Source organism: Megalobrama amblycephala, linkage group LG2 (assembly GCF_018812025.1).
Source record: "Megalobrama amblycephala isolate DHTTF-2021 linkage group LG2, ASM1881202v1, whole genome shotgun sequence".
Lineage (NCBI taxonomy): Eukaryota > Metazoa > Chordata > Actinopteri > Cypriniformes > Xenocyprididae > Megalobrama > Megalobrama amblycephala.
Window position 1 is genome coordinate 59,955,602 of NC_063045.1, and position 18,763 is coordinate 59,974,364.

General features: G+C 37.8%; 1 protein-coding gene and 1 long non-coding RNA gene across 7 annotated transcripts in view; one reads left to right on the top strand and one right to left on the bottom strand.

Moving 5' to 3' along the window:
• The window catches only part of rph3aa (rabphilin 3A homolog (mouse), a), a 30,891-nt gene extending 19,497 nt beyond the window's left edge, over window positions 1-11,394 (top strand). For 4 of the 6 annotated variants that reach the window (XM_048181312.1, XM_048181311.1, XM_048181313.1 and 1 more), the window contains 13 exons: window positions 2,124-2,286; window positions 2,465-2,503; window positions 2,600-2,812; window positions 4,416-4,568; window positions 4,785-4,864; window positions 4,994-5,068; window positions 6,521-6,630; window positions 6,913-7,039; window positions 7,132-7,191; window positions 7,434-7,585; window positions 7,762-7,843; window positions 8,055-8,151; window positions 10,538-11,394. In XM_048181312.1, coding sequence (XP_048037269.1) covers window positions 2,124-2,286; window positions 2,465-2,503; window positions 2,600-2,812; window positions 4,416-4,568; window positions 4,785-4,864; window positions 4,994-5,068; window positions 6,521-6,630; window positions 6,913-7,039; window positions 7,132-7,191; window positions 7,434-7,585; window positions 7,762-7,843; window positions 8,055-8,151; window positions 10,538-10,671 — 1,485 coding nt within the window. In that variant the 3' untranslated portion in view covers window positions 10,672-11,394. The remainder of the gene's footprint in view (window positions 1-2,123; window positions 2,287-2,464; window positions 2,504-2,599; window positions 2,813-4,415; window positions 4,569-4,784; window positions 4,865-4,993; window positions 5,069-6,520; window positions 6,631-6,912; window positions 7,040-7,131; window positions 7,192-7,433; window positions 7,586-7,761; window positions 7,844-8,054; window positions 8,152-10,537) is intronic. The other 2 variants (XM_048181314.1, XM_048181315.1) reach the window with 2 other exon arrangements.
• On the bottom strand, window positions 7,038-7,580 carry LOC125262519. The gene is made up of 3 exons (XR_007183585.1): window positions 7,487-7,580; window positions 7,308-7,337; window positions 7,038-7,178 (listed from the first exon to the last, which is right to left on the bottom strand). It is a non-coding gene; the product is annotated as an uncharacterized LOC125262519 (long non-coding RNA).
• Window positions 11,395-18,763: the final 7,369 nt, after the last annotated feature.

The following is an 18,763-nucleotide window of genomic DNA, read 5'->3' on the forward strand; positions in this document are numbered from 1 at the left end:
TATTTTGAACAAGATTACATTTTTATTAAAGTTAAAGTTTTTGTGATTTTGTGTTTCATCATTTTAGTCTAGATAGTATGAATTAATTTGTATTATTTTTACTTTATTACATTTGAGTTATTTTAGTACTTCAACTTTAAATGAAAACTAGATGTAGCTTTGGCAACTAGCTGAAATAAATGTTTTTTTTTTTTTAATATATTTTATTTTATTTTATGTTTTTTTTTATAATTATTTAACAATAATAACCCTGGTTGGTCGTAACCAAAAGTGGTGCGCTGATTTGAAAATGCAAAATCAGAAAAGCACAAGTCTACATTTAATCACAGTTATCGCTATAAATCGTCGTTTTATGGAAAAGAGCTGCATGAAGAAAAAACTTTTCCTTAAATTTTATGGAAACAAAATAACATGTTGGTTTTGAACAACATGAGTGATTAAATGATGACAAAATTCTCCTGTTTGGGTGAATTATTCTTTATATTGTGAATGTTTTGCAGAGGTTTATACTTAGAAAAGGGTGTGCTTTCTATTTAAAGTCCTCCTGTAGTGAATAATTTTATCCCTTAAAACTCATCTTTGATCACCAAAATGACACATTTAAACATTTTTTCCTGTGGAAAAAAAGGATTAGTCCACCCCCCATGTCATCCAAGATGTTCATGTCAAGAAATTAAGGTTTTTGATGAAAACATTCCAGGATTATTCTCCTTATAGTGGACTTCAATGGCCTCCAAACGGTTGAACGTCAAAATGACAGTTTCAGTGCAGCTTCAAAGAGCTTTAAACGATTATAGACGAGGAATAAGGGTCTTATCTAGCTAAACGATCGCTCATTTTGGGAAAAAATACAACTGGATATGCTTTATAAACACAAATGATCACCTTGCACATGCTTCCGCCAAAACCGAATGGAATATAACTCTATACCCTTGCTTCATTTATTATACGTGGGTCTATGAATATGCTAATTAGCCCCGATTCCACTTACTCACCCAAGCTCAGAGATCCACTTGGTCAACTTACTGAAGTAAACACTAGTAGATCACTGCAGTTTTAAATAGAAAATGCTCAGCAATGGTGTTGACTTATGGGTTTGCACATGGTTTGTCTTAAACAACATTAAAAACTTGATTTTCACCACAGGGAGACTTTAAGTGCTTGTTAATGTAAATCTACACTTGCCTGCCATTGAAAAGGTCTTTTCTTTTAATGGCTGTGCTTTCGATGCAATGCTTATCCAGCGATGTGCATGTCTGATTTGATTTAACAGATCTCATTCTATACCATTTTTAAATCAACTCCTAAAGAAATGCTCTATAAATAATATTTCAGTGGCTGCACAGAATAATTATTCTGTTTGTTACCGAGTTATAAATGGATAGGGAAGTTTAGCACCTCTTGACTTTCAAAGACACTTTGACTGTGATAAGATGATTCATCCTTTTTGATGATGTAAGTCACGGTTAGTCTCGTTGTCAGACGGGGTCAGTAGCAGCAGGAGATGTGACTCTCTTTAATGCAACAAGATCGTGAAGCCCGAATCCCTTTTACAGTTAATTCATTGAGTCACTGACATTTTATTTCATAATAACAGAGCAGAGTTCCTGCATTTTCATAATACGGCCATTCCAGCTCCCAGCTGATGCTTATTTGGATGGTAATTGGCTGAGATGAGATTCACAGGTGCTGTAAAAGAAAACATACAAACTTATGTAATTCAGCATTGTTTTTGCAATAACCCGGCTACCGTAAACAATCCATCGAGTCTATGAATCCTAGCTAATGTTGTTATGTATGTTTTATCTCTTAAGATTCAATTAGGTTTGAAAATTGCTTTGCTTTTTTGTAACTTTACATCGTATCAGATTACTTGGAGCTTGGAAAGTGGAACAGCAAAGATGGAGAAACAAGGCTGATTTTTAAATGAAATTTACATTTTCCCCCTTTGGCTGTAGTCTGTTTTAAGCCAAAATTACTTTAGCAGACTCTTAAAATTCACTCACACAAGCAAGAATTTGCTAAACTGAGCACAAATGTGTGTTAGTAGTGGCCAATTAGAATAAATCAGTGCACTAAAATTACACTGAAGTTGCCAAATGACTATTTATTCTTTCCCCAAGATGCTGAAGCGGTCTGGAGCCTGGTTTTTCAAAGGTTCGCCACAGCAGGTTTTACCTGCTCCTTTACCGATCTCTAATCAGAAAGCGCTCAGTACCACCAGTGCATCTACCAATCCATCGACCGATCAAGAGTCTTCAGTACCTTCAAGGCCAAAAAATGGAGGTTAACTCTACAATTTTAATATTGCTTTGCAAATTCCCAATTACAAATTCTGAATACAGTGCAGTTTTTTTTAATGCATTCGCACTAGGCATGAGTAATTTATTGTAATGTTTTCATAATTCACGGTTCAAAGGAACCGATATATTTTTTCATTCTGGAAATTTGCATTGCATTTCAGAGAGCATGCAGGTCACCGGCAGAGAGCAGCAGATATCTGGTGAGTGTCCTGAATTTCAATAACACGTAATATCACTAGGAGGAAATGAGGCTTATGATCATGCAGTATCATTTTCTCGTTTTCTCCCATGCTCAGCAGAAACGATGCCCCCCAAACGGGAGGAGCGTTCTGTCATATCCCAAAGAGCCCTAGAAGAAGACAGAGGTAGACAGACTTTCAGCAGGAACACAATTCAGTCCAACGTCCCCATTGAAGGACAAACTTACCCACCTGTGGTGACGAGAGAAGGACCGGTTCTGAGCTCCAAACCTCCGGTGTCGACCTTTTCCACGACTTCCATACAAAAAGGTGAGAGTAATATCCAACTCGTGTATTATCCACAAGATGTAGAATACATGAAGATATTATAAAACTTAGATTGTCCTTTGATTGTGCTGTGGTTAAGAGTCTCATTTATAAAACACACATATGATCGGATTTGATTCTAAATTCCATTTATTTCATCCTACAACAAAAGTGAGGAGCAAATCGGGATAATAAAAAGGATGTGAAAATGCAATGTGTGCGCTAACGAACATTTTTTGCTCATACATGCCATTTTTACATATATATTTGTGTTTAAACATCAGTTATACTATGCATATTGTTGGGTGTTCTGTAGGTGGACTTGATGAGCTCACATTGTGCTTGAATTTAAGATGAATTCTGTTTTATAAAGTGGGATTTAGGAACATTTTTTGTGCACATGGACATTTTATCAACAACATTTCAGAAACTGTTGTATGTTTACATTTAGGATCATTCTAAATGCGTCTTTATAAACGAGGCCCCTGGGCTGGTAACTTTGACTCCACTGTGCCCTTGATCAAGATGCTTAACCTCAGATTGCTCCGGAGGGACTGAACCTATAATAAGCGTACTGCAGATTGCTTTGGATAAAAGCGTCAGCTAAATGGCTTCTTACAATTGGTTGGTGCATTCAGAGTTATATCGATCTGGATGCTTAACTCTGTGATTACGGTTTCATTCTTTGATTGTTTTTAGTGTAACACTGTAGCATTTGCACAGAATCTGCACAATAAGTGCATGTCTCTCGGATTTATAAAGTGGGATGTATTTAGGAACATTTTTGTGCACATGGGTGTTTTATCATTTATTTGTTGGAAATTGTTGTACATTCACATTTAGGATCTTTCAATGCACGTCTTTATAAATGTTACCCCTGGGTTGGTAACCAAAAAGTTGTAGGTTTGAAACCCTCTAGGTTTTGATTTGTCGCCGTTGATCAAGGTGCTTAACCTCACATTGCTCCGGACGGACTGAACCTATAATATTGCTTTGGATAAAAACAGCTAAATGGCTTCTTAGGGTTGGTTGATGCATCTGGAGTTATCGATCTGGCTGTTAACTTGGTGATTACTGTTCCCTTCCCTAATTGTTTTTAGTAGTGCAACACTGTAGCAATTGCATAGATTTTTCTTAAACAGAATCTGCACAATAAGTGCACGTCTCTCGGATTTATAAAGTGGGATACATTTAGGAACATTTTTGTTTGTATGGGCGTTGTATCAATCGTTTGCATGAACATTCTGGAAAGCGTTGTACGTTCACATTTAGGATCTTTCAATGCACATCTTTATAAATGTGGCCCATGGGTTGGTAACCAAAAAGTTGTAGGTTTGAATCCCGCTAGGTTTTGATTTGTCGCCATTGATCAAGGTGCTTAACCTCACATTGCTCCGGAGGGACTGAACCTATAATATTGCTTTGGATAAAAACAGCTAAATGGCTTCTTTGAGTTGGTTGATGCATCTGGAGGTATTTATCTGGATGCTTAACCTGGTGACTGTTTCCTTCCTTGATTGTTTTAGTGGAACACTGTAGCAATTGCATGGAATTTGGTTCAACAGAATCTGCACAGTATGTGCATGTCTCTTAATATGAATTCTAGATCCTGTGAGTCGAGCGGAGGCCAGGGCACCACCTGCTATGCAGTCCGACGCACGTTTGCCAGCTGCCAACAGCGTTCCTGCTTCACGCCAGCCACCACCCCCCACCGTAGAGGATGAAGAGGATGCCAACAGCTATGACTCTGACGATGCCAGTAAGATGCTAATTTGCACTGACATATGGACATGTTTGTACCCCATGGGAACCACACAGAACAAAATGGTTTACCGTGGAAGTCTTGCATCACAGATTGCATAAAATCAGCAGATGAGTGTTTGAGGTGCCGCTGATGTAAGACTGTTATTCTTTGGTGTCAGCCTTTTTTACTTTTTTTGTTCATTTCTCTGACACTATGTTGTCCACTTTCCAGCCACTCTGGGCATGCTGGAGTTCAGTCTGCTCTACGAGGAGGAGAAAAACGAACTGCACTGCAATATAATCAAAGCAAAGGTATTGTCTTTCTACCCTAGAACGAGCAGTTTCGATGCAATCTATTTCTGCACTGAAAACATGTTTCAGAAGGATCATGTCACGATGCATAAAACTGCTAACGATGCAATTATTCCATCTTTGGTGAAGGGTCTGAAGGCAATGGACTCCAACGGTCTGGCTGATCCTTATGTGAAATTACACTTGCTTCCAGGAGCCAGTAAGGTACTGATCCTGCTAATGTTAAATATCACTAGCTATGTTTACATGGAACCAAAATATTCATTAGCAATTGGATTGATGGCTCAATCGACCCAATCTGAATTAAATTTTAATTGGATTGGAAGGGGTGGTGTAGACCTGAAATCAGATCAGTAGGAAAAAATTAAGCACATAAACATTTGAATCCGAACTTTCTTCTCAATCGGATTTAGAAATAGCTCGCGCACATGCGCAGTTCAAGTTTTACATCTTACGGATGCTTTTATGTTTATTTTCATCTTTCCAATTATAAACTAGTCGGTGGAGGAGAGTATTTGAATATTTACTAAATATTTGCTAAAAAGTTCTTCTGACATATGTCAGCTTTCTTTTTAGATATGCCATTAAAGGATTAGTTCACTTCAGAATTGAAATTTCCTGATAATTTACTCACCCCCATATCATCCAAGATGTTCATGTCTTTCTTTCTTCATTCGAAAAGAAATTACAGTTTTTGAGAAAAACATTCCAGGATTTGAAGGTCCAAATGTCAGTTTCAGTGCAGCTTCAAAGAGTCTTATCTAGCAAAATGATCAGCCATTTCTAAAAAAAAAAATTTAAAATGAACCACAAATGCTCAATTTGCACTAGCTTTGCGATGCACATTACGTAATCACATTGGAAAGGTCACGCATGACATAGGTAGAAGTACCGATCCAGTGTTTACAAAGTGAACGTGCAAAGACTAAGTCAAACGGCCTTTACAAAAAGTTTTTACGCCCTACCGCGGTACTTCCACCTACATCATGCGTGACTTTTCCAGTATGATTACGTAATGCGTGGTGCATCGCAGAGCAGTGCAAGACGAGCATTTGTTGTTTAAAAGTATATAATTTTTATTTATTTTTTAGAAAATGACCGATCATTTTACTAGATAAGACTCTTAATCCTCATCTGGGATCATGTAGAGCTCTTTGAAGCTGCACTGAAACTGACATTTGGACCTTCAACCCGTTGAACCCCAGTGAAGTCCCCTATATGGAGAAAAATCCTGGAATGTTTTCCTCAAAAACCTTCATTTCTTTTCAACTGAAGAAAGAAAGACATGAACATCTTGGATGACATGGAGGTGAGTAAATTATCAGGACATTTGAATTCTGAAGTGAACTAATCCTTTAAGGCAAAAATTACAATTTAAATTGGCGATAGCACCAATGACATAGTTGCAGTGGCTTTCTCCGGTTTTTAACATGGCAACTGGGCCAATCAGATGAAGTTTTGTTTGGATTACATGTAATGCACATGTAAATGAATATGAATCGGAATGCAATGTTTTTAATTCCGATTGGTGAAGATTAGTGCATGTAAACATACCTACTGTAATTTAGCTGCAACATAAAGATGTACAAATTACTGTTGAAATTGATAACTCACAGAATAGAATGAATACACAAAGGTGTTTTGTCAATCTCTTAGTCGAACAAGCTAAGAACAAAGACTCTTCGTACCACCTTGAACCCTGTGTGGAACGAGACCCTTATTTATCATGGCATCACTAATGAAGACATGCAGAAAAAGACTCTCAGGTAAAACTGGCTCTACTCTAAGTAATGCACTGAAGCTTTCAGAGGTAAATGTGAATGGCCAACATAATGCTAATTGTTTATAATTCTCCTTCCTCAATGGATGAAGTAATTTGCATGATGGAATGAGCTGATCGTTGCGTTTTCTTGCAATGCATTTGCAACTTGAAGATTCTTGGAAAGCCTCACTGATGTATTCAGTTAGAATAGTTTGCAGTGGACTTAATTAAAGCCGTGACATTTCCCAGAGTGGAAAGGTTCAGCATCCTCATTGTTCCCTGGCAGGCTCTCTGTCAGTGATGAGGACAAGTTCGGCCATAATGAGTTTATCGGCGAGACACGGGTGGTCTTGAAAAAACTGAAGCTGAACCAGAAGAAAACCTTCAATGTGTGTCTTGAGAGAGTGATTCCGGTAAGCTGAAGAGGGGACGGTAAACAGTTTGGGGGGAATTTTACTGTAATGATGGCATTGTAGTGAATTGACTGTGTTTCACACCTCGTAAGCAGGTGAAACGTTCTGCTGGCGGAGGTGCTTCTCGTGGCATGGCGCTCTATGAGGAGGAGGTAATGGCATCGTACATTTTGAGAATTACACATGAAAATAAATACACTACCTGTCAAAAGAATGGAACAATTAAAGATTTTTTAAAAGGTTTTTGAAATAAGTCTCTTATGCTCACCAAGGCTGCATTCTCCTTGTTGAACTGCACCTGCAAAACGGTGTGCATTATAAGTCACCAAACGGTTCATCTGTCCACAGGACATATGAAATTTATGTTTACTCATCTTTTGTGTGCATTTTTCAGTTGAAGGATGATGAAGAGGCAGAGGAGAGGGGACGTATCCTGGTTTCTCTCACCTACAACAGCCAACAAAGTCGTCTGATTGTGGGTGTAGTTCGATGTGCTCATCTGGCAGCAATGGACTCGAATGGTTATTCTGACCCCTTTGTAAAGATGTAAGTATAACAGATGCAGATGCTCACCAAAAAGTACTTCTCAAAGTGTAATGTAAATGTTCTGTGTAAGAAGACTCGTTTGCTTGGTGGAATTGTTTTCGACACTTATTAGGCTTATTTAACGATCACAAATGCGCTATGTTTTTGTTTCTCTGAATTTTCATGCTGTTTTGCAGTAATTTGAAGCCCGACATGGGAAAGAAAGCAAAGTATAAAACTCAGATCAAGAAGAAGACCCTTAACCCTGAGTTTAATGAGGTACTCTTTCTCTTTTTATCTGTCTCTGGCGATATGACCTGCAGTGAGCTTCTTGACACGCTCGACATTGACTTGGCACCATGACAGTGCTTTAATATGCTCTGACACTATAATGAAAGGAAGTTTTTTTTGGCATATATCCTGTGAAATGGACCTGTCATGGGTTTTTTTGTTGTTGAAAATGTATTCAGATGATGTTTTGGAATTGCAGGAGTTTAGCTATGACATCAAGCACGGTGAACTGGCGAAGAAGACTTTGGATATCTCTGTCTGGGATTATGACATGGGAAAATCTAATGATTTCATTGGTGAGACATATTTTATATTTTTCAAATTGCTGGGTCTATAATATATATATATTATATATATATATATATATATATATATATATATATATATATATATATATATATACACATTGGCATGAAAAAGTAAGTGAACCACTTGCAGAATCTGTGAAAATGAGAATTATTTTAATAAAATAAGAGGGATAATAAAAAATGCATGTTATTTTTTGTTTAGTATTGTCCTGAGTAAGATATTTTACATAAAATATGTTTGCATTTATTTCACAAGACAAAACAATAGCTGAATTTATTAAAATAACCCCATTCATAAGTATGTGAACCATTGATTCTCAATACTGTGTGTGGTTACCTGATGATCCACGACTGTTTTTGTGTTTTGTGATGGTTGTTCATGAGTCTCTTGTTTGTCCTGAGCAGTTAAACTGAGCTCTGTTCTTCAGAAAAATCCTCCAGCTCCTGCAGATTCTTCAGTTTTCAAGCTTTTTTGCATATTTGAACCCTTTCCAGCAGTGACTGTATGATTTTGAGATCCGTCTTTTCACACTGAGGACAACTGAGGGACTCAAACTCAACTATTAAAAAAGGTTCAAACATTCACTGATGCTCCAGAAGGAAACACGACGCATTAAGAGCCGAGGGGTGAAAACTTAAAGGTAAATTGTACTTAATTTTTCTGCCAGGAAACATGCAAATATCTTCTGTTGCTTCCAAAGGGCAGTACTAAATGAAAAACAATGATATTTAAACAAAATAAGAAAAATTGTGACATCCTGTTCAAAAGTTTTCACCCCCCGGCTCTTAATGCATCGTGTTTCCTTCTGGAGCATCAGTGAATGTTTGAACCTTTTTTAATAGTTGAGTTTGAATCCCTCAGTTTGTCCTCAGTGTGAAAAGACGGATCTCAAAATCATACAGCCACTGCTGGAAAGGGTTCAAATATGCAAAAATGCTTGAAAACTGATGAATCTGCAGGAGCTGGAGGATTTTTCTGAAGAACAGAGCTCAGTTTAACTGCTCAGGACAAACAAGAGACTCATGAACAACCATCACAAAACACAAAAACAGTCGTGGATCATCAGGTGACCACACACAGTATTGAGAATCAATGGTTCACATACTTATGAATGGGGTTATTTTAATAAATTCAGCTATTGTTTTGTCTTGTGAACTAAATGCAAACATCTTTTATGTAAAATATCTTACTCAGGACAGTACTAAACAAAAAATAACATGCATTTTTTATTATCCCTCTTATTTTATTAAAATAATTCTCATTTTCACAGATTATGCAAGGGGTTCACATACTTTTTCATGCCACTGTATATATATATATATATATATATATATATATATATATATATATATATAGTGCTTAACAAATTTATTAGACCAGCACCCAATGTAAGGTTTGTGCCACAGCTGCCCTAAACTAACAGTATTGGTGATTACCAAAATCATTTTTTTTTATGTTTCTGAAAAGGTTTATCCACAGCAGTATGTGTCAGCTCTGTAGTCACAGTAGTTTCTAATGCTAAAATATAATTATTGTTAGGATTTAATAGATTCAAAGATAGATCACACAAAAGTTTCATCAAGAGCAAGTCTTGGGGAGCAACTAGAAACTCAATAACAACAAAGACTGTAACCAAAATACCAATAATGCCCAAAAGAAAAAGAAAAAACTTTTAATTACTTTGACTTTTAATTATAAACAACCCCGAAATACACCGGGACTCTTATTTTGAAATGTCTGTACTATTGCAGGCTGATCCTTCAGATTCTTACAACCGTATAAAACATTTTATATAAAGGCCATAAAGTAGACATTGTAATAATTCATCAACTTGAGTTCATTAGCAATCGCTTGGCATAATTCTGCGCTTTTCACTGATTGAGAATCACTTTAAAGCAGACTGAAGCGCTGTTGCGCGAGCTTGTAGAACGCGCAACAGCGCCGCCTTGTGACTTTGCAAAATGCAGCACCCGCGGGAATGTCAGCGGGAGTAAACAGTTCTGACACACACATAACTAGCAGGTACGAAATGACTAGCTATTCGATCGCAGATGGTTTCATTATCTTGCGTGGATATAAAAGTATAAGAGGATAAAAATAATAAAAGCAAAAATGTGTCTCCAAATATACTTGGGCGGCCGTTATTATACATGGGCGGCCTGCCCAAGTAAAGTCTATGTGTGGGAAGCACTGGAATAAATAAATCATGGCTGACTGCAAATATACATTTTCAGAATGGTATTTCTTTTGTGATGCATATTAAGCCCAAGATCCACCAACATATATGTTGGCCAACATGACAAAAAAAAATAAATAAATCCAGGTGTCCCTTTAAACTTCTCATGTCTTTTCTCACTTGTCTTTTCCACACAGGTGGATGCCAGCTTGGTATCACCGCTAAAGGCGAATGTCTGAAGCACTGGTATGAATGTCTGAAGAACAAGGACAAGAAGATCGAACGCTGGCATGTTCTGTTGAATCAAAACAACATTGAGGCAGATGACTGAGGTGTTGTATCTCCTGACACCATACAGTTCTATCTTCCATACAAAGTAATCTCGCTTCCAAACTTGAACTGCATAATGTTTTCTTTTTCAATCAGAAAAAAAAGCATTTGCCTTTGCTTCTCCTGAAACCCTGTGATGAGCTTTAGTGGTCCAACTGAGAAAAACAAACTAGAAAACCCAGTTACTTCCGTATATTTTTCTTTCAGTAAATGCCTTAAAGAACAAAACCTCATGAATACAAATGTGACGCAAATATCTTAGTCATCGAACCCTGGAACCAAATATACTCAAGGACACTGGGCAAAAAAGGACGTTACTCTTCCAGTAAAATAGCATGTGATGCTATTTAGCTATTGTACACGCTATTGTTTGCCATTAGAAATATACACTGTGCTTACATGTCTTTTATTGATTTATGTTTATGTTTAATTCAGTGTGTCACAGATGAGGAACACTGTGCATAAGACAAATTGTGAATATGAAGTTTAGAAAAGTAATATTAGAGTTGTATACAGTAAATGACAGGTTGTCTAATTTCAATATTGCATCAGCTACGTATGGAAAATGTCTTGTTATGTGCATGGAATTCATGGACATATGTTCTCCAATTATACGTTATTGTCATAGTTAAGTTGAATTCATTTCTGTAAGATGTTTACAGGTATGATAACAGGTGGTGTTAGTTCACAGTGTCCAATAAAGTTCTCAGTTATTGCCTATGGATCGGTGACGTGAACTGCGTATGTATTTTTTTACAGCTGCCTGGAATCAAACAAAGGTTATCAGGTGAACTCTACGAGTCTTTGGTACAAGGTGGTATGTGAAGTCTGGCTGTGCCATGTTGTGTCTGATGATTGTAGGCTATTTGTCAAGGTCATATTCTTTCAAATCATCTCCGAAGCTTTGACCTTCGAACAGTGACGGGGACTTAAACGTCCTTGGGTCTTTCATCTACTGCCGTCATGTTTACTTACATCATCATGTAATAGATTAACCCAATGTTCCCATCAAGCTGCACCAACCCTTTACGGACACACTGAAGCTCGAGTCGCCAATGGCTAGTAAATTATTTATTTTACTCGCTAGACTTTTTACATGGAATGCAAGAACAATGCAGATGAAAAATTTATATGTAAATATGATATAAAATTTAAATCTAAAATAAATATCAAACACTATTAAAGACAAGTGAACTGTGTGTAATAAAATAAGAATGAATAATCAAACTACAAGCAATAGGTCTCACTTAAAGGGTTAGTTCACCCAAAAATGAAATTTCGTCATTAATTACTCACCCTTATGTTGTCCCAAACCCGTAAGAACTTTGTTCATCTTCGTAACGCAAATTAAGATATTTTTGATGAAATCCGAGGGTATCTAAACCACACATAGGCAAGCAAAATCATTGCACCTTTTGAGGTCCAGAAAGGTATTAAAGGGTTAGTTCACCCAAAAATGAAAATTATGCGTTCCAAACCCGTAAGACCTCCGTTTATCTTCAGAACACAGTTTAAGATATTTTAGATTTAGTCCGAGAGCTTTCTGTCCCTCCATTGAAAATGTATGTGCGGTAGACTGTCCATGTCCAGAAAGGTAATAAAAACGTCATCAAAGTAGTCCATGTGACATCAGTGGGTTAGTTAGAAGTTTTTGAAGCATCGAAAATACATTTTGGTCCAAAAATAACAAAAACTACGACTTTATTCAGCATTGTATTCTCTTCCGGAATCCTTTCCATTGAATTGATTCCATTGAATTGATTCCATTGAATTGATTCCACTGAATTGATTCCATTGAATCCTTTCATCTGTCGGTGTTGGTAATGCACTTTTACGTCGTTGTTTTTGGCGATTAGGACATCCGCGTCATGCACACTTACGCACCAAAAAAAAAAAATAGCTTGAATACAGCGTGCGTCTCCCTCAGACTGTAAACGAAACTCTGGCGCACCAGATAACACGTCAGCAGCGTCTTACGGCAGCAGTGCACTGCGGTTCACAGAGGAGTCGTGAACCCGGATGAACAACAGACCCGGAAGAGAATACAATGCTGAATAAAGTCGTAGTTTTTGTTATTTTTGGACCAAAATGTATTTTCGATGCTTCAAAAACTTCTAACTAACCCACTGATGTCACATGGACTACTATGATGACGTTTTTATTATGTTTCTGGACAGTCTACTGCACATACATTTTCAATGGAGGGACAGAAAGCTCTCGGACTAAATCTAAAATATTTTAAACTGTGTTCCGAAGATGAAAGGAGGTCTTACGGGTTTGGAACGACATGAGGGCGAGTCATTAATGACATAATTTTCATTTTTGGGTGAACAAACCCTTTAAAGACATTAAAATAGTCTACAGTGACTATAGTCTAATATGTGACTACAGTGGTTCAACCTTAATGTTGTGAAAGTCACGCATAATTGCTGCTATTTAGAATCTTTTGACTGAGGAGAGGCTAGCATGACTCACTGGGCAGTGTAGTAGCACGGCTAGGCAATGTTTGTTCACATTATCTCAGGGAACCAGGGTTACGTGTGTAACCATAACGTTCCCTTTCGATACGGCTCACTCGCATTGTGTCTGTTTTTAGCTGACGCTAATGGGGAATTTAATCCAATAGTGCCGTGTTACAAGCACAGAATGGAAGCCGACAGCTAGGGGGCGCTCGATTGAGGACCCCTAGACCAGCTGCATAAGGAGAGGCTCAGACTGCGGTCAGAGCCTGTTACACAGTCCATAAGCATCTCAGACTGACAACACCCGTGCTTGAAGAGCAGGAATGCCCAGGTTATAAAATCTGATGAAAGTGGACGACGAGGACCAACCGACTGCCACGCAGATATCCGTGATGGAGATTCCGCTGGACCACGCCCAAGAGGAGGCCGTACCTCTAGTGGAGTCAGCCCTCACTCCCAAGGGACACAACAGACTTGTACGCCAGCGCTATTGCATCCACAATCCATCTAGAGAGTCTTTGCTTTGAGACCGGTAGCCATTTAGTGCAGCCTCCAAAGCTGACAAACAGCTGCTCTGATTGCCGAAACTGGCTCAGTCTGCACTCTAAGGGCCCTTAGAGATGGATGGAGTACCTGCTTGTTCTCCAGAAGCGGAAGAGCTAACAGCACTGTCACCTGCATTCTAAACGGGTGAGAAGCACTTTCGCCACATAACCTTTTCTCAGCCTAAGGACCACTTTACTATCGTTGGGGCCGAACTCAAGACAGGAAGGTTCCACAGATAGAGACTGCAGATCTCCAACTCGCTTGACTGATGCTAGAACCAGCAATAGGGCAGTCTTAAAGGGTTATTTCACCAAAAATGAAAATTCTGTCATTAATTACTCACCCTCATGTCGCCCCAAACCCATAAGACCTTTGTTCATCTTTTTTTGATTAAATCCGAGGGTTTCTGAACCACACATAGGCAGCAACGTCATTACTACTACATTCTGGACCTCAAAAGGTGCAAAGACATTGTTAAAATAGTCCATGTGACTAGAGCCCGACCGTGGTTCAAGATGGCCGATTTATCGTGCCGATGCGAGCTAGCGCTGGCATTTACAAGTCTGGCATTGTGTCCCTTAACGGCCGAGTGAAACATGAGAAACAGAGTCTCATGCTTCACTCATGTTATGAGTGTTGCATAGTTTGCCCACCAGAGGGAGCTCTGCAACTCCCCAGTTGACAACAGCGCCAGAAATCCACTACAGAAGAAAGTATTGTTGTACTCTTTTGACGGTGAGTCTGTTGTTCGTCATGTGAAATGATTGTAGATTTAGTTCATACACTGTATATAAAAACAGTGTGGTAGTTCTAGCTAATGGTCCTATCATTATCACTTCTAAATATTCTGTAACATCACTTACAGCCGCTAATGCATTGCTATATTAGATTACCCACAAAGCTAATACCATGTTTATCAGTGGAAGAGCGCGAACGTTAATAAGAGGTCAAACTATACGTTAGCGTTTAACTTATTCTAAATATATCTGCAGTGTTTCCCATTTAACTTATTTTAATTTTATTTTCAATTCATTGACATGGTTTTGTGGAATATTGAATTTGTTTGGTATAGCTCTTTTATTTTAACTTTAGTATTATAATTTATTTACAGTACACACACAGACTGTTAAAACCAGCTTCAACTGGAAGTAAGTAAAACTGTTAAATGTTTAAAACCAGACTGTTTTTTGATCATTAAAAAATATATACTTTTGATGTGCAATTGTTTAGTCATTGAGACTGTAATCTAAGGCTTTTTTTTAACATAATCCCTTCTGGAAAATGGTTTATACAGCCCACATACATAGAACAGGCAGATATTTTGCATTGAATGTCGTGTAAGTGTAGTTTATAGGAAATGGGTCTAATATCCAGTTTATTTTCAAAATCAAAATATCGGCTTATAAATCGGCTCTTTTCGAGTTAATATCGGCATCGGCCCCCAAAAATCCATATCGGTCGGGCTCTACATGTGACTACAGTGGTTCAAGATGGATTGTGGATGCGATAGCGCTGGCTACAAGTCTGTGGACTCTGTTACAAGTCTGTTGTGCCCCTTGGGAGCGAGGGCTGACTCCACTAGAGGTACGGCCTCCTCTTGGGCGTGGTCCAGCGGAATCTCCATCGCGGATATCTGCGTGGCAGTCGGTTGGTCCTCATCGTCCACTGTCATCAGATTTTATAACCTGGACATCCCTGCTCTTCAAGCACGGGTGTTGTTAGTCTGAGACGCTTCTGGACTGTGTAACAGGCTCTGACCGCAGTCTGAGCCTCTCCTTATGCAGCTGGTCTCAATCGAGCGCCCCTAGCTGTCGGCTTCCGTTCTGTGCTTGTAACACGGCACTATTGGATTAAATTCCCCATAAGCGTCAACTAAAAACAGACGCAATGCGAATCGAAAGGGAACATTATGGTTACACACGTAACCCTGGTTCCCTGAGATAATGTGAACAAACATTGCCTAGCCGTGCTACTACACTGCCCAGTGAGTCATGCTAGCCTCTCCTCAGTCAAAAGATTCTAAATAGCAGCAATTATGCGTGACTTTCTGGTGGGCTGAAACGCCATTTGTCTGTGCAACTGCATAGACGTGAACCAATCAGGATTCAGAGAAGGAAGAGTTTTCTCCATAAGCGTTAGCTAAAAGCAGACGCAATGCTCATTCCCGTTATCTCAGGGAACCAGGTTACGTGAGTAACTATAAAGTTCTGTAAACGCTTGGCCATTGGGCAGTCCTGTTGAGCCCGTCAATTCTCTTAACGTGGCATGTGTAAGCCTCTCTCTTTCTCTCACTGTGAGTGTGTGTGTGAGAGAAAGCGATAGAGGGCGTTCTCAGCAGGCAATGAAATTATATCTGCGCTAAACTTATTTTTTTGCCTCTAACTCAAACACAGGCGACTGAAATGATACAATTTAATTTAATTATTAAAGGCATTTTTAGCCACCTAGCATGAAATTTGGTTGCATATGCGAGTGATTTACTCGTATTGTAGAGGTTTGTGCACGAATACATGACAGAAAAATCTTTTAGAAAAAAAAAAAATTATTAGACCTAAATGCATGCATCTTCATTACGTATTTAATTTAGAAAAGTCTGTTGATTTTATAGTGGCACCAAAAGTAATTGCAAAAATAACTCTTTTTATGGAAGTCCAAATTGGGTGGGTGTTATCATTTTTTATTAATATCTCTGCAGGGATGATGTATTTTGTAGGCCAAAACCCAGAAATGAGCATTTTAGCACTCCCGGTTTCATTGTTCTGAAGTCAATGGGGTTTTTTTTATGGGTTTTTTGTTAAATGTCTGAAATAAGGTCTATGGTGAACAATTTCAAGATATTTTCACATTTTATTATATGACATAAAATACATCAGTAATACAAATTTCTGATTTTTTTTTTTTTTTTTTTTTTTTTTTTAAACATTTCTTGTAAAAGGCATTTGCTAACAAGTGGCTGAATGGGGCAACATAGGTTGTTGATGACATTGACATTTTCTATCAAGTAGGTTGATTTTCCCGTAAATGTAAACATTAGACACTATCAAAAAATCGTTCTGTTTGTTTGAGCCTCTTTGCTCATTGATACAGCAATCTTTTAGAAAAAAAAAAAAATTATTAGACCTAAATGCATGCATCTTCATTACCTATTTAAAGGGTTAGTTCACCCAAAAATGAAAATTCTGTCGTTTATTACTTACCCTCATGTCATTCCACACCCGTAAGACCTTCGTTCATCTTAGGAACACAAATTAAGATATTTTTGTTGAAATCCGATGGCTCAGTGAGGCCTTCATAGGGAGCAATGACATTTCCTCTCTCAAGATCCATAAAGGTACTAAAAACATATTTAAATCAGTTCATGTGAGTACAGTGGTTCAATATTAATATCATAAAGATACGAGAATATTTTTGGAGCGCCAAAAAAACAAAATAACGACTTATTTAGTGATGGCCGATTTTAAAACACTGCTTCAGGAAGCTTCGGAGCACAAATGAATCAGTGTGTCGAATCTGCTGTTCGGAGCGGCAAAGTCATGTGATTTCAGCCGTTGGCAGTTTGACACGCGATCGGAATCATGATTCGACACGCTGATTCATAACGCTCCAAAGCTTCCTGAAGCAGTGTTTTGAAATCGGCCATCACTAAATAAGTCTTTTTTTTTTTTTTTTTGCCGCAAAAATATTCTCGTCACTTTATAATATTAATATTGAACCACTGTACTCACATGAACTGATTTAAATATGTTTTTAGTACCTTTATGGATCTTGAGAGAGGAAATGTCATTGCTCCCTATGAAGGCCTCACTGAGCCATCGGATTTCAACTAAAATATCTTAATTTGTGTTCTGAAGATGAACGAAGGTCTTACGGGTGTGGATCGACATGAGGGTGAGTAATAAATGACAGAATTTTCATTTTTGGGTGAACTAACCCTTTAATTTAGAAAAGTCTGTTGATTTTATAGTGGCACCAAAAGTAATTGCAAAAATAACTCTTTTTATGGAAGTCCAATTGGGCGGGTGTTATTATTTTTTATTAATATCTCTGCAGGGATGATATATTTTGTTGGCCAAACCCCAGAAACGAGCATTTTGTCACTCCCGGTTTCATTGTTCTGAAGTCAATGGGTTTTTTTTTATGGGTTTTTTGTTAAATGTCTGAAATAAGGTCTATGGTGAACAAGTTCAAAATATTTTCACATTTTATTCTATGACAAAAAATACATCAGTAATACAAATTTCTGATTTTTTTTTTTTTTTTTTTTTACATTTCTTGTAAAAGGCATTTGCTAACAAGTGGCTGAATGGGGCAACATAGGTTGTTGATGACATTGACATTTTCTATCAAGTAGGTTGATTTTCCCGTAAATGTAAACATTAGACACTATCAAAAAATCGTTCTGTTTGTTTGAGCCTCTTGGCTCATTGATACAGCAATCTTTTAGAAAAAAAAAAATGATTAGACCTAAATGCATGCATCTTCATTACCTATTTAAAGGGTTAGTTCACCCAAAAATGAAAATTCTGTCATTTATTACTTACCCTCATGTCGTTTCACACCCGTAAGACCTTCGTTCAACTTCAGAACACAAATTAAGATATTTTAGTTGAAATCCGATGGCTCAGTGAGGCCTGCATAGGGAGCAATGACATTTCCTCTCTCAAGATCCATTAATGTACTAAAAACATATTTAAATCAGTTCATGTGAGTACAGTGGTTCAATATTAATATTATAAAGATACGAGAATATTTTTGGAGCGCCAAAAAAACAAAATAACGACTTATTTAGTGATGGCCGATTTTAAAACACTGCTTCAGGAAGCTTCGGAGCACAAATGAATCAGTGTATCGAATCTGCTGTTCGGAGCGCCAAAGTCATGTGATTTCAGCCGTTGGCAGTTTGACACGCGATCCGAATCATGATTCGATACACTGATTCATAACGCTCCGAAGCTTCCTGAAACAGTGTTTTGAAATCGGTCATCACTAAATAAGTCGTTTTTTTTTTTTTTTTTTTTTGCCGCAAAAATATTCTTGTCGCTTTATAATATTAATATTGAACCACTGTACTCACATGAACTGATT